Source organism: Cygnus olor, chromosome 1 (assembly GCF_009769625.2).
Source record: "Cygnus olor isolate bCygOlo1 chromosome 1, bCygOlo1.pri.v2, whole genome shotgun sequence".
Classification (NCBI taxonomy): Eukaryota; Metazoa; Chordata; class Aves; order Anseriformes; family Anatidae; genus Cygnus; species Cygnus olor.
This window is the reverse complement of record NC_049169.1, coordinates 12497533-12519619: the sequence shown is the minus strand read 5'-3', so window position 1 is coordinate 12519619 and position 22087 is coordinate 12497533. Positions and strand designations below refer to the sequence as shown.

Sequence of the window (22087 nt, the reverse complement as noted above, 5' to 3'; positions counted from 1 at the left end):
ATGGCTGGGAAAATATGACAATGAAACGTGTGCTAAGGACTACCAACAGAACTAGTTGCAATCAAAATTTGCGGAGAGGTTAGATTTTTTCTCAAAACAGTCTTGGTTATAAAGGTATGATCAGCCAGCAGCTTTTGGTTAGGTCTAAATCATAAAAGCAAACTTCTCTCTGACATATCCCAAGTATCAGTTTGGTGAGAAAGATGTTCGTTGTCAGCTCCTTGGCACACTCCTTGTCCATCTGGAACAAGTGGATAACTTTTCTTTATTGATGTGATGGTGGTGCAGGATCTGCTTCACAGCCTGTGTCCTGTGCCATGGTGTTTCTGATATGCCTTGCACATACTGGGCAAGGGAGGAGGAAATACTTGCACCTTCTACCTTGCCTCTATATAAAAGTCTTTCACAGTCTTACCATAGAAAACCATTAATAGGATATTTTGTGATAGTAAGCAGCCTACATAGCCTACTATAATATAAAATAGCCAACTAGCTTGCTTTAGAATAACTCTTTTGGGATTTTTATAAACCAGACTGAATATAATTCTCTTTAACAGAGTGTGTTAAAAATGCTGACAATCATTGTTCCATACCAGAAGCTGTGTTTTAAAGTTTTTTGGGTGGGAACTAACTGTCCTAGTAAATCTTGTTGTAAAATCATTGAGTTTTCCATTTGTATACCAGTAACCTAATATAATATATTCACTGTTAATCTGGGCAAGAAGGCAACTATGAGCTACACCATTTCCAGATCTTCCCAGTGACGTGTTTTCCACTTCCTTAGAATGAGGGGACACTGCACTCATATTCTGTGTTTTTCTATCTTTTAAACACCCATTTCCATTGGCCAACCCAGGTAAGATTACCAGCACCTTTTTTTTTCAGCACAAAATCCATCCCTCCTTCCTACCACACTAATTTTCTACACTGGCTCTGCCATCCCATCTGCATGTCTCCTCACTCAAGTTATCACTTCCTTTTTCCTTGTTTTTGCTAGCACCAGCTGTTACAAAATCCCTTTGTACCTCCCCACTGCTCCTGACATGCCCTAAAGAAGAACTAATTATATCCACACTATGACATCACCAATCTTATGATTTCATACTTGTATCACATGTATCACATTGCTGGTCCATGGAGACCCACTGCTTGACATTCTGCTACAGTTTTTTGTTTGTTTGTTTGTTTGTTTTTCCTTTTTGTGCTTCCCCTACCAACTGCTTTCATCTATTGTCCTTCATCTTACACTGCAAACGTAAATTCCTGAGGGAAAGGCTGTCCTTTTCCCTCTGCTTTTACAGCACCTAGCCAATGGCTCCTGGTTTATGCCTGGAGCTCCCTGACACCACGTAAATACAAATAGCAACAAGAAATAAGGTCAGTTTGATTCTTTCATTTAAAGCTCCTATAACGTCTGTTTCTTAGGGGAGAACATTAAACTACACAGAACACAGAAGAAGAACTGTGTCATTAGCCTACAGTCACCCTCAATATTTGTGTAGAATCCTACATATATATATTCATCCATGGACAAAAAAAAAAAAGGGGGGGGGGGAGGGAATTTGATTCCCTTTCACCATTGTAAAAGTTCATCAGGCACATGCAACTCATAAGGACTTTTTGTTACTGTAGATTTTTCCCTTGAGCCCAGAATTCAGTGATAGAGTATGTAGTGTAACTTGGGGGTGAACCGAGATCATAGCAAGATATTTGTCTTTGCATTCCTCTGATCTTCAGCAGCCTTGAGAATGGTCTAAACTACGTCAGACACCAACATGTTGTGGTCATGGCTAAGTCACACCCTATCTCTTCCTGATGATGACTAAGGGAGATTAGACTTACAGTTAAAAGAGTCTGGAGAGAGAAATCTAAATTCTGAAAAGCCTATCAGTTTTCAGACACTGAGGTACCTTTTCTTATGCACTATTTTCAGTGTATATTGCATTTTCCTTAGGTTATTCTAGGACTTTTCTGCATCAGTCGGATCTTTTAAAGCTTATTCTATACTCAGACTATCTTTTTCTATCTGCATGATGTGAAATAACTTTAGATGTCAACCATCAACTGGACTGCTATGTTGTATTCTCTACCAGCATATCTGTACTTGATTTTTGACCCTATCTCCACTACTTTTACTGGAAATGCAAGGAGACAAGGGGAGTCTTCCAGTGGCCAAAATAAATAAATAAATAAACATATAAATAAATACATGCAAAGACCTCTTGATTCTTTTATTTACACAAGGTAAAACAGAATAATTATATTTGAAAACAATGTAAACATAATGTATGGATTTCCCTATACAGGAAATGTTTTGTTTGTTTGTTTTTAATATATTTATTTTTATGTTTCTGTTTTTGATTAGAAACTGCTTCACTTTGAAACACAAACACTGCTTTCAGTGCTTGCTTTTTGTTGGCCTTTTATCTTTTTTTAATTAGCTCACTTGGGAAGTAATGTAACTGTATTGCAGAAAAAGTTGTATCAGTTTGTACTTTGTGTAGCTGAATCCTTTTCAATTAACCATACAAATTCTGGCCTTCCTCAGCCACTTATATCTTGATAAGAAACAGCCTATTCCTTTGTTTTGTCCTAGCAGGCAACAAGATGCACACTTTTGTTCACCTATGTGGAAACCTAGATGATTCCGTGATTCTGTGAATCCACCATAGCAACCATGAACAGGGTTGCATGCAGTACTGCAAAGTCCTAGAATATCTTGCTATTGAAATGGAGTGATAAAAAACAGATTTCAAAAACACACTACCCATCCCAGGGTCATAAACAGGATTTTTTATGTTCTGCTGCAAAGTAGTTTCTCATTAAAGTACAGAAATACAGAAGATACAATACAATCCTTGCTAGCATACAGAAGTCTTATGTTGGATTTATAGAATGTTGTATAAACAAGGGAGGAGTCTAACGGTCACTTTTGTTCCCAGGGAACTCCTTACCACATGTGTGTCAGGAATGCAGAAACATGGACAGGCATCCAAGGAGAAATAGAGAAGAATTTCCTGAATACACAGGACAGAATTAAGAAGGCCAATAAATGGCTAGAGCTGTAATTGATGAAGGACATCAAAGATAACAGGAAAGGCTTCTACAGGTACAGCAGCAGTGAAAGGGAGGCTGGGAATAATGTAGGTGTCCTGACCAATGTGGTAGGTGATCAAGTGAGGGAGAGCATGTGTTATAGTCTCATAGCTCAGACTGTACAGAGTTTGACAGTGCTTTTTTTTCTTTTTTTTTTCTACTACAATCTTATCTTCTTATCTATGTTTAAACTATTGCAGCACAACACATACTGCAAAGTTCAGTTGTTCAGTGTTCAGATACATTCAGAAAGGTATAGGAAATGCACACAGTAACTGGCTGTGCTCTGTTTCATAAGAAAAAAAAATTGAAACCTGATGTGTCACACAGACAGCATTAATAAATACTGTACCGAAGCAGAAAATACTACAGTACAGCCTTTAATTAATCCTTCTAACTAATGCAAATATATTTCTACTAGCTACTTTTAACTTTTCTAAGAGATGAAATTTGGATCTCCACCTCTGAAGGTTACTCTAACTTTTAAATCACATCATTATGAGAAAATTTGTTCCCAATATTAAATTGAAATGCTCATCTTTTCCAGATACATTACATTAGCGCTGGTTACTTATTTGACCAACTGAATTATATTTATACATCCACGGGGCTCACACATTTTAAATTCTCTGAGCTTCTCAATCATTACCCAACAAAGCTCTATCTGATGAGTTCTCTAAATTTATTCCCTATAGTCTTCCTGGTAATTTGTATTACTTTTGCCTGGACACTTCAGTTTGTTAACACATTTCTGGTAGTGACTGCACAGAATTTTAAAAAATAGGGCATGTCTTGGGCTGAGCTAAGTTATGGTCTACCCAGATTAGAAAAAAAGGATGAAGGCTAAAGTCATTTATTGATTTCTCTGATGCTGAGATCCCCTTGGTGCTGATATAATTTTGATATAAAATAAAGTACATTGCTAGTGGTTTCAGTGGGCTTGTTTGTGCAGAAAGGCTTTTTGAAGCTCACTGACCCATACAAAATCTGCTCTTTGGCACCCGGTCCTGCCCTACATCGTGGAAACACGCATGAGCAAAGAAAAGTGTTATGTGCCCGGGGAACCTATAGACAACTGATTTCCTAAAGACATTACCAGCTGATGTGATATAAAGTGACCCTGAGCTGACAATAAGTTGCTCTTTGTGGTGGACATAGAATCTTAACAGAAAATAAATTAGGTTAATTGAACATCCACACACACTTCTGCTGAGCTATGCAGAATTATCCAGCAGAAATATGTGGTCTACCAAACCGTGTGTGACAGTGGCTAGTCTCTGACCTTGTGCCTAATACAACCGTTGAAAGCAGCGATGAACACTGACTCAGGTAGAGCAACAGCCTGCTTCCTGGGATTGTCAGAAATGCTGCTCTGGCAATCTAGAGCCCTGAATCAGGTAGCAGAGCTGTCTGGAAGGCTACCCAGGGAATTCAGTCTAGTGACTGACTTCATCATAGCCCAGTCATGTGCATCCCTATCACAACCTACTTAATATGAGCACAGATCAAGTCTGTACATGGTCATCCTTGATACAACCATCCAGTGGGCAGGGCATGCAAGCAGAAAGATACTCTTCTATTTTCATGCGTAAGAATAGTCATGTCAAACTTCAGTTTTCTAGATACCTGTGGGAGTGTTTGACCTATACTGACACATATTGCCCAGGTGCCACTTTTTCATGTTAGATTTTGATGAACATCTAGATGTCATCTTTTCCGATTGCGTGTGTTCTTGTGTGGTAGGCCCAGACTGACCACACGCTTCTGGAAGAATATTTGCCTATTGATATGGCTTGCAGTCTTGACTATCTGTAAGTCTTCCCCAGCTAGCAGCTCAGTTGCAGTGCACCAGTCTGCTATGGTGAGATGGTGACTTGCTGTGGAACAGAGATGGGGGTAGGAACCCTCTAACTGTAAGCCTTGCTGAAGAAGAACCCAAGTGTCAGGAGTGAGAATACCATGTCAGGACCACTGCCCTCACCTGACAGCCAGGGCAGCAGGAGGCAAGCAGTATTGCTTGCTAACAGTTAGTATTTTAATGCCACTGGTGTTCCTGTCTGTGGATGTTAGCTAAGACAGAAGCCTTATTTCCTAAAATAGAAGTGACCACACACTGGGAATACCAATTATTAAAGTAATGAGCATTTATTCAGCTTCCATTTTCGAACAGAATGGAAGTATGCATGCTGTCACACTAATCCTACATTTCAGAAAGTTTAAAAAGCCACTGTAGAAAGTATGCAAGTTGACCTTTATATTGTAATAGAATAATTTTAAAAATGTCTCTTTTTAATAAAAAAAATGTTTATTCCATTTCTATTTCTTCTTTGCTACTTCATTTGGGAAAATGGAAAAATACTTACATGAAACTTTTTTGTGTGTGTTTTTCTTGTGTTTTGTTTGTTTGATTAAAGGAAGTAAATCTGATGCCTTAAAATACATTAACAAAATTAGAAAGGATTCTCTATAAATGCTGATATACTCACTGGCATTACATTTTAAGGCTTCTGAGAGTTTATATTTTTGAGGGCTATGCTTCCAACTACTTTTTTTTTTTTGTTTTTTTTTTTTTGTTTTTTTTTTAAAGAAAATAGAGTCAATAGTGCTTTGCATTTTATATTTAATGATAAGAATGAGATTCAGCTCCCTCTGCTGCTTCAAGTGTAAGGGGGAAAAACAACAAGGTGCATAAAATCTTACTAACATAAAACAGGTATAAGAATTCTATCAGATCATGAAGCTACATACTATATTTAAGATTTTTAAAACTAGAAGAGGTTAGATTTAGCTTAGATATAAAGAAGAAATTATTCACTGTGAGGGTGGTGAGGCACTGGAGCAGGTTGTCCATAGCAGCTGTGGATGCTCCATCCCTGGAAATGTTCAAGGCCAGGCTGGATGGGGCTTTGAGCAACCTGGTCTCCTGGGAGGTGACCCTGCCCATGGTGTGTGTGCGTGTGTGTAACTGGGTGATCTTTAATGTCCCTTTCTATGATTCTCTGATTTTATGATTTTTTTTCTCTCTCTCTCTTTTAACCTGAATGGTGAATGGTCATATAACCACATTTACAGGTTCTCTGAATATGATAGTGAGAAGAGGGCATCATATGGATAACAGATCTACCACTCTAAGAGGCTCTTGCTGTTGCAAGAATGTGATCTTTACTCTAAAGTATCTCATTGTATTCCTCTATGCCCTTGAAAATACTTTCTGCTGGTAAATACACGTCTTTTGAAAAACTGCTTCTATTTTTGTCTTTACACATCTTTACCCTCAATCCCTTTGTTTACTGTTTTAAATCAGAACATTTCATTAACCACCATATTAAGGTCTTAGGAGGGTAGTAATTTATTATCCTAATTTTCATTAATTTCCTTTGTATCCCTTTGCTGTAGAGTGCTCAGGATGTGCTGCTCATGAGGTGCATGCAGCGGGGCGGGGTGTGTGTATGTGTGTGATTTTGAATTTTCTGTAATTTCTTACATGGAAGATGGAATTAAAACCACTGGAACCAAATACAAATGGTAAAGCCATTGTCACCACAATGCAGTAATTAATAACTCTATGTTCATGTGAAGCAGTCCTTAAGTCATACTTTAAATTTGCAGATCATAAATCAGATGTTTATTGACAAGCATTTGTTGAACAGAAGGTTTAAAACCTGACTTTTGTCTCTGCACAGGCTAAATTTGGCTTGGAAGACATCAGTGAATGAAAGTCTGTCCAGAACTTCATGTCTCCTTGTTTATGAGGACTCTCCACCTGTCAGACGAAGGAATCAGAACACTTTGGTGTGTCACTTAAGTGCCAGTTTGTGGGAAGAGAGTCACTGGGAAGACCTCAACTTCAACCCACAATCAATTTCCATTTCAGCACAGTAATGGTGACACAATTAAAAATAGGAAGCTGACCCTCTGAAAATGTTTCTAAAACAACTGAAAGTTTTTAAACCTCAAATAAACAAGAAATACAGAATATTAAGTTTTTACCAACAAGATGTACTCAGCTGTTGTGGTTTAACCCGGCCGGGAGCTAAACACCACACAGCCGTTCGCTCACCCTCCCCCCACCCTCTCTGGGATGGAGGAGAGAAACGGGAAAGTGAAGCCTGTGAGTTGAGATAAAGACAGTTTATTAAGACAGGAAAATAATAATAATAATAATGATAATAGTACTACTACTAATAATGTGCACGAAACAAGTGATGCACAATGCAATTGCTCACTACCTGTTGACCGATGCCCAGCCTATCCCCGAGCAGCTGGCCCCCCACCCCGGCTAGCCACCCCTATATATTGTCTAGCATGACATCAGATGGTATGGAATACCCCTTTGGCCAGTTTGGGTCAGCTGTCCTGGGTTTGTCCCCTCCCAGCTCCTGCTGCACCCCTAGCCTGCCACTGGCAGGACAGAGCGAGAAGCTGAAAAGCCCTTGGCTTGGTGTAAGCACTGCTCTGCAACAATTAAAACATCAGCATGTTATCAGCACTCTTCTCATCCTAATCCAAAACATAGCACTCTACCAGTTACTAGGAGGAAAATTAACTCTGTCCTAACTGAAACCAGGACATCAGCCTTTGTTTATTTGTTTGTTTAAGAACTTATTAAAAACTGATAACTGGGATAATACGAAAAATGCAGGTAACGTTTAGCCTTCTGCCAAATAATGCTCCATTAGTCAAAAAATATGGAAAATTCTGTCTTCATGTAAGCCAGTCGGAATATTACCATAGACTTCAATGGGTCCAAGGGAAGTCCATGATAATGTAAGTAGTTAAATGGCTTCAACAAGCTTTGAATTTTAACCAGTGAAAGAATTTGAGATAATTCCAAACAACCAAAGAAATGATTAAAAGTGAATTTGGGATGAAATTAATGGTACAATAACTAAAATGATTGCTTTTCATTGGATAAAATTAAGGACTACTCTTATATTAAGAGTAAATATTATGTCTTTGCTAAAACAACTGTTATGGAGGTTTTCTGAAGTAAATAAAAATTCATTAGAAAAAAAGACTTCTTCTTGGTACATTATTCATTGAAGTGCTGGTTAAATTCATTTATTTTCATAATTTTTCCATATCTTTGACAGATATGAACAAACTTTTCTAGGTATGCATTTCTTATAGGGTTCCACGTGACTAAAATCCCTCTTACATTTGTGTTTTTGCAACGCATATGTGTCCTTACAGATTATCACCAAATTCAGATTATCAAACAAATTTCTTTTTTCTCAAAGTGTGTATACACTAAAAAATTATTGTTATTTCTGGTACTGCTACTCTATATGTTCGTTTTAAAAGGTGATTCTACCCTTAGTACACATTGCCCTTCAACTCTTACGTTATTAATACTTTGTAATGATGTCTCATAATAATCTTCAATCATGTGCCTTAGCGTATCTAGGTTTCAGAGTAATATTGAAGCTGTTACATTTCTGTTTATGAACACTGCCATTCTTACGCAGTATACATTTCAAGAACATTTTCTGTCTACTGATATGCTGCACTGGCTAAGAAATTTTGCTGATCCAATAAGGAAATGGGAACAGCCTATGAAGTCAGTGATCCATGAAGTAAATAAGTCTCTACACAAGTTTTGACACATCAGAGAGATGACAGTATACTGAGACAACCTTTCTACTGGAGAAGTGGTAACAGACAATGGTAAAACACAATATACACACTCCAAATAATTTATTTTGGTTTACTTCAGGCAAACACTCCCTGCTCCCAACAGCAAGGTATTGGTGGAATTCACTGAAATTTAAATACAAAATTAGAACTTAATGACAATCTCACTAAAGTTAATGAGACTTGGACTGCTAATTTGAGTGAGAATGGAAGAGAACCTTGTATAATTCATTTTTTATCTCATTCTGCATTGAATAATATCACTCAGATTGCCATGGAACTTTACCACAGGCAAGCTGCAAAACATGCAGCAACTGTCTATTGCTTTAAGTATGCTTGAAAGAATTCATGTCTATAAACATGGCTTGGTCTTTCCAGCAGTTGCTCAAAAAGCCATAAATAGAAAAGACAGAAATAGTCATGGATTTGTCCCTACTGAAATTAAATGAAAATATTTACAAGATGGGTAAACTGAATTTTGTTTAGTCTTTATCATGAACTTACTGCTGCTTTTCTACAACACTTTGGAATCCTGCAGTCATTTACATTTGTCACAAAAGTGGTAGACAAAGAAAGGCATATTCAAAGTCTATGTAGTGAAGAGGATATAGAGCATCCTATTTTTAAAATCTGAAACTTCTATAAATTAAAATCTATATAAAAACAAACAAGTAAATAAATAAATAGAAGATTTTTTTAAAGTGTTTGAGAAGACAGAAGTATAGAAATATTCTTCCCTGAGAATATAAACTGGTTTTGCCTTTGAATTATACCAGGTTCAGGTCGTAATTGCAACTGTTATTTGCATGCACTAGAAAAAAAAATCCGATTGGTAACTGGTCTTTTCATTAGTATGAGAAAATATCCTGCCTCCTAAAAATGCTAAATACCATAGGTTACAATACAAAAAGTCAGTGTCAGGTAAACCACTTGGCTTTCTCATCTAGGTTACATGGTTATTTCTGATTCTCTTTAGAATTCATACAGTTGAAGGTAAATGAACTGAATCAGCCCTAGTAGTTGCTAACTGGTGAAAAACTACACACATACACAGAATCTGATTTATTTATTTATTTTATCTCAGTTTAATGAGAAATCCCTTCTTGTTAGAGATAAACTAATCCATAACGGTCATGGTTGCATAGTCAACACAAGGTGACTCAGCTAAACTATAAAACTTAGTTAAATACAGAATGATCTTTTCCAGAAATATAATGCAAATCAGTATCTGCAAACCAATCTATTAACAGAGGTGATCATTAAAAAGAAGACTGATTGGTTTCAGAAACCTGATATTCAGTGTTGATAAGGGAAGAAACTCGGCTCCAAGAACAGGCACATTCACATAAGTTGCTGATATATGGAAGGACTCAAAAATCATCTTCTCTTGGTGGGGGGAATTTTCTTTGCTCTGGTTGTTATGATTGTCAACAGTAAACTTAATCACTGAAGACAATGTGCTCAGCAAACTTGTGACCGAACGAACAGCAAAATCCTTCCCTGAGGAATGTACTACAGTCATGAGGAATTAATCAGGCAAATAGGGGGATGTAACTTAATAAGGTCCTGGCCAGACATCTCTATGGGAACAGGAGAAACTGCATCTGTAAACTATGAATATTTTCTAATAAATTATATATATATATTACTGTAATGCATAGTTAATATATTACCTATAATTTGGCATAATGCACATATTCTGACTGTGAAACATTAGAGTCAAAGAAAGAATTTATGCAGAAATTGGTCAGTTGAGATTATTTTGGTTTTCCTTCAGTTTCTGACTTTCTGACTTCAGTGAACTTGTCATCAGTGATCAGAGAATGATATGATAGACTGTGTAGCCATGACTTTGGCCCTGTCTTCAGCTAGGTCCCCAGCCAGCCTAAGGAACTATACAGACTTCCTCAACCAGTATTTCACCTTGCTGTCCACTCAGCTCTGATAGCTAGTATTAAAAGACACCTCTCAGTATCCCTCAAGGGACAGAAGAGCACTGTGAATTAATTTAACCTAGCAGTTCAATCTCTACAGACTTGCTACAAACTAATGAAATTACATGGTCAAGCAAAGACAGACTATGCTTAAGCTCCTTTAAAGTCAGCTTCAAACACCTAAGGTAACAAAAAGGTTCTTCCAGAAAGGTTTGTTACTCAATGTCAGAAAAACATAAAATTGTGGTGTTGTACTTCTATTAATATTTATAACTTCTACCATTTGGTGTCAGACAGTGGGAAAAAAGTAGGAAAGGAAAAGAAGATATATTTTCCTTTATTTGACCTTCGTTAATGGAAATATTTGTTACAATTTCTGTATTGATATAACTCTTTATGAAAATTTATTTACTTTCCAGTGAGTACTTTGTGCTGATTAGGTGAGAAAGGATTATTTTCTTTCCTGCTATTTATAACACAGCTAATGATTTTATTTGGGGTGAATAGCTTATTTATCTTCAGATGCTTTCCTTGACAGGGACAAAGTCAGGACAAAATGTCTTCATTGCATTTTCTGCTGCAAGGTAAAAATATGGGGCTGCTTCCTGTAAGTGTTTCTACTCACATAGGTATTCTCATATGTATAGGTCATACTTTTCATAAAAAGGGTGTTCACTGCCATTTTGCTTTCAGAATTGAAGACTACATTAAAAGGATCCATCCACTATTCAGTTACCTTAAATACTAGTACATTTCTACGAAGCATGAGGTCTAAATACTGTAACAATTCTGGTTTTATTAAAAGGCTCTGCCATGGTAGTTTCACTTTCAGGATAGCTATGTTTTGGGAAAGATTTGAATCAGATGAATCAACAGTTCTTCCGGGAATCCTTCTCTGCACAAAGTTTCTTGTTCTTTGCCCCAAGTGCAGATATTTTTCGTGGAGTCATTAGGACAGCTCCTATCCCTCTGTCATATTACAAAATTATCAAAATTATCTTTCCAATAACTTTACAAAGCTCATAAGAGATGACAGCAAATCCTTCCTGTTTTACTTAAATAGTGCTGTTTCAACCTCTGATATACATTGGTATTTGCAAGATCACACATGCAAAGAATCGTCAGCTTTACAACTGATTTCTGTTTTAGAATTTCTTTGTCCTATGTTAGAAATGGAGTTGATAACTTAAAATTTGTGGAAATATCCTTGGGTATTTGCCATAAAGAAATAGTATTTCTTTCCTATAACTGTAATCAATGTATTATCTTGTTTCTCTTAACTCGTATAATATACTAAAATTACAATGCACCCATCTGCATTTAAATTTCACATATGAAAATATTTTCATAATTGCCATATGGCTCTTCACAAATGCCTGGTATCAGTAGAAATGACACATTTCTACATAGATCACATGGAATATCCCAATGCAATTCCATCAAATTAGAAAAAAGCATAATGGAAAGATGAGACAGATTTAGCAGTAAAAGTGTACTTACCTTCATATGTTCCACTTTCTAAGAGAGCACCACTTTTCTCCAGTTCCATAAAATCTTCAACAGTGATGAAAATATAGTCCACACCAGGGACTTCCCCTTCCTTATGTGGCCTTGTGGTGCCTATTAACAATAAGAAAGGTACGCTGTCAAATACATGACCTAAATGTAGAACGATCTTTTTGAAAGTTTTGGACAATTTATAAAGAAAACTCTATAAACAACACAATATGTAGCACATCCTTTTCTTCAGAATGTCTTTCAAAACCATACAGTTACATCTGTGGAAGCCTACAGAGTTATATGAGATGTATGTGTAAGGCTGAGATAAACACTCTTTGAACCCAGATCATTTATTCTCACTAATGAAAATGTATCATATTGTTATTCCTTTTACATTGCTACAAAGACCAGGAATTCAAAGGTAACAGGACTTTTTAATGTGTATTTTCTGTAGCTTCAAACAAAGTGTTGTCTACAAATAATCCATTCCATGCTCTTTTAAACATTTATTTAGTACACAAAGTAATAAATCTGGAAGTAAATGTATAAAGGTTATGTTCATACTGCTTGTTTCAGTTCCTTAAGTGGACTTGATAAATGGATAGGCTTAAGAGACTGAGTGATTCAGATCACCTGCTAACTGTGCTGTCAACCTACAGAGGTACTTAAATTTAGTTATTGCCTCTATTGTCATCTCTGGATGACAGAGTTCTAAAAATGCCGACAGAAAATATTTCATACATGGTGAGAAGTGACTCAGCCTTAGCTAGGAGAAGTTGAGATGTTAGCAAGAAAGAATCTGAATTTCATCTAATTTCCTAACTGCCCATTTATTTATTTATTTATTTATTTATTTTGTGACTAGGCTATCCCTATTTTGACTGAAACCACTAAATACAACTCAAAACTCCATTTGGAGATGGGAGAGTTCCTCCCATCTGAGGTCCTCCTCAGCTTCAGAGTGTTTGACACATATTAATCAATTCTTTCCTATACTGTAGTGATTGCATCATACTTGTAGGGTTTGGTTTCAAGATTGTTGGCACTAGGAAGCAGATAGGAACTAAGTCTTCCATTTCCTGGCCAAAAGTATAACATCACAATGTTTTGCAAAAGACAGTGTCTTTTCCTTAGTTATTAATCCACTTAATATTAAACACTGTATTCTGACTCTCATATTATGCATCAGTGACTCAGGAATCTGTTCAGGTCAGAATCTATTTCATCTACTTTTTGATGCATATTATTCAGACACCTGAATTTAAACCCAAAGGGTCACTTTTTTTTTTTTTTTGGGGGGGGGGGGTTATTTGTAAGAGTAAGAAAATTAAGTGTAGTTGTCTACAGTTGTTTCATGTGCATGAACTATTGAAGTCAACAGAGATCTTGTTAATGGTAGAAGCAAGAGAGCTATTCATCTGCCTACCTGCTATGAGCTCAATTCATTTTTCTATACACAGGTCTCTTTTTGTGTCTGAGATATCTCAAATGTCTACATAAAGGCAGTAGAAATACAAAGACATATGGCAGACCCACATCCTTCTGGAACGGAAACAGGGAACCAAGGAGGATACTCTAGGGCACTTCACTTACTGCTAGGATCCTGTGTTTAAGCAACTGAATTAAGCCCCAAGACGTAGGTCTCAATCTCATACTGAATTCCACTCTTCATTTAGATCTAATGGATATTTCTGTGTGATGAACAGCATTAAATGTGTCTTTTTTTCTCACTGACAATGACAGGATTCCTGTGCTCCTGGTGATTCCTACTGGCTGGTGCTCGGCTTTCGTGAAGCACTGCAGAGTTGTCCAAACTCCTTGTTGTCAGTGAAGACATAAAGACATAATGGTGTTTTAGTTATGTTATCTGAACTGTTCATTGTAGGCACTGCTTCTCAAAAGCAGCCTGACTGGCTATGACAAAGACCCGAGAAGAAAATATTTTAGTAGCTGTAGTGGGTTTATGTGGCAAGGTTTTGGTAGCAGGGGGCCATAGGAGTGGCTTCTGTGAGAAGGATCTAGAAGCTGGCCCATTTTTGGTAAGGGCCCCATAGCTGACCAAAGCTGAGCCAATAAGTGATGCTGTTTTGCGCCTCTGTGAGAGCATATTTAAGACAGGGAAAAAAAAAAAAAAACACGCTGCGCCACACAGCAGCTGGGAGAGTGAGAGGAGTGAGGAACAGCCTTGCAGGCACCAAGGTCAGTGAAGAAGGAGGGGGAGAGGTGCTCCAGGAGCCAGAGCAGAAGTTCCCTGTGGCCTGTGGTGAGGACCATGGTGAAGCAGGCTGTCCCCCTGCAGTCTATGGAGTACCACGGTAGAGCAGGGTTCCACCCTGCAGCCCGTGGAGGAGACCATGGTGGAGCAGGCGGACTTGCACCGACGGAGGCTGCGGCCTGTGGAAGACCCCTGCCGGAGCAGATTCTGGGCCGGACCTGTAGACTGTGGAGAGAAGCCCACGCAGGAGCAGGTGACCTGGCAGGAGCTGCTGCCCATGGGGGATCCAGGTTGGAGCAGTTCGCTCCTGAGGGATGGACCCTGTGGTACAGACCCATATCTGGAGAAGTTCTTGAAGAGCTGCTGCCTGTGGGCAGCCCATGCCGAATCAGTTCAGCAAGGACTACATCCCATGGGAGGGACCCCACAGCACAGGGGACGAGAGTGACTGAGAAGAAGTGGTGGAGAAGAAGCGCTATAGACTGACCATAACCCCCATTCCCCCGTTCCCCTGCGCCGCTCGGGGGGAGGAGGTGGAAGAGGGTGGATGGGGGGGAAGGTGCTCTTGGTTTCTTTTCTTTGTTTCTCACTTCTCTAGCTTGTTAGTAATAGGTAATAAATCTTACTATCTCCCTACACTGAGTCTGTTTTGCCTGTCACGATAATTACTGTGTGATCTCCTCGTCCTTATCTCAACCCTTGAGCCCTTTTCATCGTATTTTCTCCCCGTTCCTCTTTGAGGAGGGGGAGTGAGAGAGCGGTTGTGGTGGAGGTCAGCCGCCCACCCGAGTAAAACCACCACAGTAGCCAACATCAGGAATATGTTTTTATAAATCTGTAAGACATTTTCCCTCATTCCTTCATTAGTCTGATTTCGATTTCCTTTTCATTATAACATTTGAAGTAAAACTCTTCTTATTTGTCAGTTATCTCTACAAATTCATATTTGTAGAAATGGGTTAGATAGGATAATTACTATAGAATTTCTGGAAGGGCATGATTATAGCACTGAAACTCTTACAGTGTCCATATATATGCTGAATTTACTCCATATGGAATATCTTACCGCTGGGGATGCAGCAGCATCCTCAAAGATCTCCAGTCTCTTCTGATAACTTTGCAGAAGCTCAGGGATCCTGGAAAGCCCCTGAGCTCCCATGAGCTCTGCTAACAGCCCAGGCATCAGATGTTTGATCTGCATGCTGTCTCCTGAGAAATATTTCACTCCCAATGTCTATTGACAGGAATGGCAACTTCGTCATAGAACACAAGAGATATACAAACTTTAGCAAATGAAGTCTGTTTTGTTCCTAGATGTGGCACTGGAAAGAAGCTGGCATATTAGACAAATACCTCTCATTGTTTCTTGAATAAGTTTTATGGCCTACTTAGGATTACCAAAAGTTTAACAATTATTGAAGAATCAGACAAAAATACAAATTACATAAAATATGGAGGTGTCACAGAGTCACAGAATGTTAGAGATTGGAAGGGATCCTGAAAGATTATCTGGTGCAATTCCCCTGCCAGAGCAGGAACACCTAAATCAGGTCACACAGGAACACATCCAGGCGGGTTTTGAATGTCTCCAGAGAAGGAGACTCCACAACCCTCCTTATGACCTACTGATCTCCCTGTCAATGCAAATTCTCAGTGATTCTATGATAGAAAGTATTAATACACTGCATTTTTTAATTTTTATTTTTTAAATACCTATATATTCAACAACCTTATTCCACGTGGATGACTGCAAAGTCTCATAGCAGGTCCAGCAACAGATGCAGTTATCCCTGCATTTCTCTACTTTGGTCTCTACCTTTGGCCAACTCATGTAGACTTAACTTTCTTATTGTCATCAATATGTCTCATTTATTCCAGAACAGTGTAATGGAGTAGCTTTTAGATTCTGAAACTCTCTCTTCAATTAGGATCTAGAGAGTGGACCTTTCTGCCCTCATGTGACTTGTCATATTCTTTCAGATATGGTACATATATGAGAATGTTTGCATGTGCCCTGCACTATGAATTGAGTATTCTGTCTAAGCTGCTATCTTTCAGCTGAAATGCATATTCCAATTACAGGCTAATTCTGTATCCTTAACACACAACTTAACTCTACCCTGTTCTCCATTCAAATTACACACCACTGATCCCCACATGTTAGGTAGCCATAAGATACCTTCTATTTAGAGCATCTGATGCAATCTTTATCTAGTTCTATAACACTCTGAGATTTCAAAAAGTTCCTATTCTACTTCAAGATGAAACTAATAGATTTTTGTTGTAAAACAGAAAAAAAAACAGAACTTCATTTTAGTGTGCTATAGACAGCAGCTTGTTAATTCAGTCTCCATAAACCCAGTTTCCCACTGATTTTGCTAGGTGGCTAAATAATTAGCGGTGATTCTGATGTTCTCCTTTCTACATTTCTTTTGTGCCCCATAGCTTCACTAGGAATCCCAGCGTAGAAATGGGGATCCTTCATCATTAAGGTTGAATGTAAATGGGCAAATTACACAATGGACATTTTCAAGGAAAATAAGGTTTTCTATAAAAATTCTTGCCATTTCTACATGTACCTTCTATATATATTCTACAATGCCAGGAGACAATATTCTCACTCAAATGGTAACATGGAATGTTCCACCCTCTTTTCTTATAATCCTTGGGGAGTCTGCTTCAGGAGAGCTCTGTATGGTGTTGTAAACTGAGTTGTATCCTACAAGATATCAATCACCTCCAAAAAATGGAGGCAAGAGCAAGCCATGATCACTAGCTGCATGTGTTCAGGGTGACTCTTACCCCAGGTACAGCACTTTCCATTCCCAACAGAATTTTATTGCTCTTGATAAAATCTTACTGAGTCCCATTTTCCTCCTGCAGCAGTTCTCATTCCCTCAGCCTGGAGGACCTGAGATCTTGCAAATGGTTAAAGCAATTCCCTGGCTAATGGAGTAATCAATAGTTATCACTTCTTTTACTCCTTTACCCTGGAGGAACTGAGTTGCTGCTATTAATACTTCTGCCTTCTTTACACCTTTCTGTAAACCCCATAGGTTTTGCAATGTACACGTTAACAGATTTAGAGGCAGTTACTGGAGAATCTTAAATATCCATCAAGATCCGAACATTGAAGTCTATATATAAGAATCTTGTAGATCATAGACAATTTTTATTTTTCTTTGCTTTTAAACTAGAGTCTCTGTTCTTAATAGATTTTGCCATTAACTACAGTCATATAGACAGATAAGCAGGCCTAAAAGCTACAGTAATTCAAGAATTAAAACAAGATTAATTCCTAGCCTCATATTTTTACAGAATCACACCAGCTCTTACTATACAGAATCAAGGCTTAACAGGACACAGTTCCTACTGCTTACAATGTTTAGCTTTTTATTAATGTAAAATGAACATAGGAACCCAGTTACCATTTTGTTACTATGGTAACATAGGAAAAAAAATAATCTTCGAATTCCATAATGAAAGAATATGATACTTTTAGATCTTGCAGGATCAAAACCAGCAAGGCATATTTGCAGCGTGCATATTTATGACAAATGCAATCTATCATTGCTGTTGAACAGAAGACACACAAAGAATAACTTGCAAGTAACCATGACTGGTATGAGTTACCTGACGGTGTGGAGGTACCTTAGAAATTGCAGGAGCTTGTACTACATTGTCTGTAATGATTCTGACTGTTCTTGACTCATCCTTGTCCTTGACAAGCTTTTATGAGCTTGTCAATCTGCAAGCCTGAAAAGACTATGAAACTTTCTGACACTGACTCCTCCTACAACTGTTCAAACATAAATTTCACTTGTACACGCTTAAGACTGAGAGAAAGTCTGTGAGAAAAGACTGGGTCAGATCAGGATGAACAGTCCAGGAGAGACCTTGGCTATAAAAATGTTCAATTAAAAGCAGCTTTAATTTTCTTATTTTAATTTTTAAGCTGTCTACCTCTAACCAGTCCAGGATAGGTTATAATTTCATTAATTCAGTCATTATAAAAATAAAAAAATAAAAAAATCAGTTCTGAGCTTTCTAATTTTTAAAAACTTTCACAGTTTGACAGACAAATTTTATGCAATGGCAAGAGATCTGCCTATGCTCAGAAGACTTAACTTGAATCGTAAACCAGGATCTAAAGGAAACCACATCAGCTGGCACAGCATGGTACAGAAAATCCAAATGCCTAAAGTTTTGCAAGCAAAGTTATATGTAGAGTTATGGATATCAGATAGTATACAATGTGGGGAAATCTGCAGGCAAAACTGCAAAGGGTGAACAATTTTTAATATTACTCATAATGTCACCCTCAAATTCTAATTCTCATAATCAAAAAGTACTGGACTATGCTATAATATTTAATGACTTTTAAACACAGGCTAATCTTGACTGCAGTCAGGATGTATCAGCAGTACTTGTATAGTTCCCTGATTTGCTCTCAAAAACAAGTTGGGGTCATATGAGTGACTGTTAGTAGTCATCAAGCTACTGTTTTGTCTGGATATATTATAACTTCAAGATGGCTACTTTGTACAGTTTAGAGATATTTAATCTATGTGGCAAATGTTTTCAAAGAAAAAGAACATTTGCCTTTGCATCTTGTTTGTTCTTCTGTGATACAGGACAAATATTGTGAATGATCACACTTCAGTGCAGGCATTCTGAGCTCAGTGTTATATGTTATCGGTGTTATATGATGGTGCTGTCTTTCTGGAGAGGAATAAGAAACCATTTACATGAATAACTTTTGGAAGTGCATTTTTCTTTTAACTGAATGTTAGGCACCTGAGGGTATAAATTTAGACAGATAAGAAATCTTTACAATGAATAAGAAAAGGAGTGTGTTAATTTAATAGCAATTGAAATCTTGCTTATATGAGCTTGGGGAACAATAAATAACATTTAACGTGGAATTTTAATGTTGATTGCTAATGCAGATTGGAAAAATGGTCAATTCATGTAGTGTTCAATCCAAATTTCCATTATTAGCAAAAGTATTTTAGAATTACTAACCCTGGAAGGACTCCAGTGTTAGAAAGCTCCACACCAGATTCCACAGACAGGAAAACAACTAAGAAATATGCCTCTTTTCTTTATTTTTAATCTTGGTATCCAAATGTATGATTACAAGTGTATGATATTTCTTAGTGTTTATGTAAGAACAAGATATTCAGATTGACTTCCCCAAATATTTCTGCTCTTTAAAATCATTGAGTCTTCACAGTGTCTGTCCAATTCTGCTACTTTCAAAAGCAGGAAAGGTTCTCTCTCAATATTCTTTTATTGTTAACTCCATGTACTTCTGTATAATAAGAAAAGAACCAAATTTATTTATGTGTCAGTATAGGATTACAAATATTAGTTAAAATCACCAGAACTATGACAGTAAAGATGAGAAGGTGTCCTGTGCTCAGTACCAGAGACATATTTTCAAGAACACTTCATCCTTGCACAGTAAATAATCCATATCTTATAGTCATTGACACCATTACAAGGATGATATCACACTAGCGTTCATTTATGGTCTATATGATGGGCAAGAGAGCAGAAATAAAGGTCTTAGTCTACCTACTCACAAACCTTATGCATAGTTTTCAATGCTGTGGGCTTCTAGGTACATTATAAATATTTATACTATTACCCTTTTTCATTGCAAGTTAAGGGCAAACATGGCACACTTCTTTCCTATCCAGACACCTTCACTGTTATTTTGCTGTATTTGCATTAGGAGTTGCAGATTAGTTCCTATTGAAAGAGGTAAGTAAAAAAGCAGAGGTATGTCTTTGCCACAAGGCTTTACAGTGTAAATGAGTTACAGAGTAGTAAACTAGCCCTTTTTGCATAACCTACTCCTAGATTCATTTTCCGAATGTATAGTGAAAAATAAAATGTTATTGTGCGTATTTGCTACAAATATAACAAAATATAAAGACAAGAAGATCTTTAATATATCAAGCCCTTTCTAAGACATTCTACTGAAAATTTATTCTGTAAAACAAATACTGTTCTGTTGTGTGTACAACAGCTTGTTGTTTCCAGAGAAATCACTATGCCAGGCTGTCATACATTACAATAGCTGGAGGGATCCCTCCTGCAGAAGCAGACTGCTAATCTTTAATAAACTTCAGCTGAGCCCTTGATATGACCTTGTATACACTTTGCCTTAGAAAATTTCAACAATGTTTAATTAGCCCTTTTGTTCATTTGCCAAAATACTCAGGGACACTATTGTTGTGAGGAACTGAAATGTATGGGAAATTATACCTGTCTTGTCAAATTACTAACTGAATTAAGCAAAGAAAACACCACATTTGTCTTGATCTACTGAATTCCCAGCTGAAGAGCATAACAAACATAATTTTCAAGTAAAGTGATTTTAGAGGTACTAGAAGGCAGAAAGTGTTTCCAAGTGTTTATGATACTTCTCTTAACAACATAAAACACAGTGCCGTAAGCCCCTTCTTGCTACAGGTCATAAAGAGAAAAGGTTTTCATCTTTCTAAGTGTGGTATACCAGCAATTTTTCTTGCATCTCTAGAAAAATAATTGCAGAAACTGAATTTCACATTCCTGAAAATATTTTTGAGGGGTAATAGTTTCAAATTGCATTAATAAAGAGGATATTGACACATTTTATTATGAAGAATATCTTCAGGTTTATCAATTCAAACATGTTAGTAAAGGGGCTAAATGTTCTACAGTGAAGCAAGACCAGGCATTTAGCTCTTGCTGAGTTGTGAGATTGCGGCGTTATTTGCAATGCTACCTGTACATGGAGAGAAAAATCAGACACTGTTTGGAAGAAATTTTTTATTTTTTTTTTTACTATCATCTCAAGGGTTTTCTGACCCAAGCTTAAGGGAAAAAGCACTTATGGACAGAATACTTTCATTACTAGGTGTTTGATTCATGTGATTTAAAAAGGTTTTCCTTTCCATGTAGATCATCAATACACAACGATAGTAGTGGAAATAATATAAGAAATAGATGCCTCAGTCCCTTGTCCACTGAAGTTAGTTGGAGAATTTCTACTGCATGGACAATGGATTTGGATCATAAAAACAAAAAACAAACAAACAAGAACAAGAACAAGAACAACAACAACAACAGCAACAAAAACACAACAAAAACAAAACCCTCTTAAACAAAATAAAAACCTAACCCAAATTGTTAACAGCTTCTAGCATACCTTGGGATTAACATCGTTTTTTACATTCTTTTGATTTTTTTTTTGTTGTTGGTTTTTTTTTGTTTGTTTGTTTTTGTGTGCAATATGACTGACACTGTAAAATGCACATAAAAAGAGCCCCAATATCATTTTTTAAGTCATATTGGAGTTGACCAGCAAGTAAAAACAGGACATGTGAATGACAGTAGTTCTTGCTCAAGAGTGCTGTTGGTGGCAGGGAAGTTAATTATTAATTTTGTTAATTATGAATCTATAGAGCTAATAAAGAGTTATGAGAGGGTCTGGAACCAGTAAAACACATGGAGAAGGAGAAACCTTAGCAGAAGAGCTATAGACTTAGACGGATAAAGGAAGACTTTTATTTGAAATAAATAGTGACATATCCAGAGCTGCATATTACAGTGTGTGAGGATCTGACCATTACATTTTCATGATGTTATCAACCTGTATCAGACACTGATATAACAGTGTATATACCAGGTATATTCCCTCTATAAAGGCACGTAA

General features: G+C 37.2%; 1 protein-coding gene and 1 long non-coding RNA gene across 14 annotated transcripts in view; one reads left to right on the top strand and one right to left on the bottom strand.

Annotated features, from left to right (window-relative positions):
* The window catches only part of MAGI2 (membrane associated guanylate kinase, WW and PDZ domain containing 2), a 774790-nt gene that overhangs the window by 307466 nt on the left and 445237 nt on the right, over positions 1-22087 (bottom strand). For all 13 annotated transcript variants that reach the window (XM_040548715.1, XM_040548725.1, XM_040548731.1 and 10 more), the window contains one exon: positions 12165-12284. In XM_040548715.1, coding sequence (XP_040404649.1) covers positions 12165-12284 — 120 coding nt within the window. The remainder of the gene's footprint in view (positions 1-12164; positions 12285-22087) is intronic.
* Positions 1122-7021, top strand: LOC121065770. Its single transcript, XR_005817304.1, has 3 exons — positions 1122-1377; positions 2943-3109; positions 6780-7021. It is a non-coding gene; the product is annotated as an uncharacterized LOC121065770 (long non-coding RNA).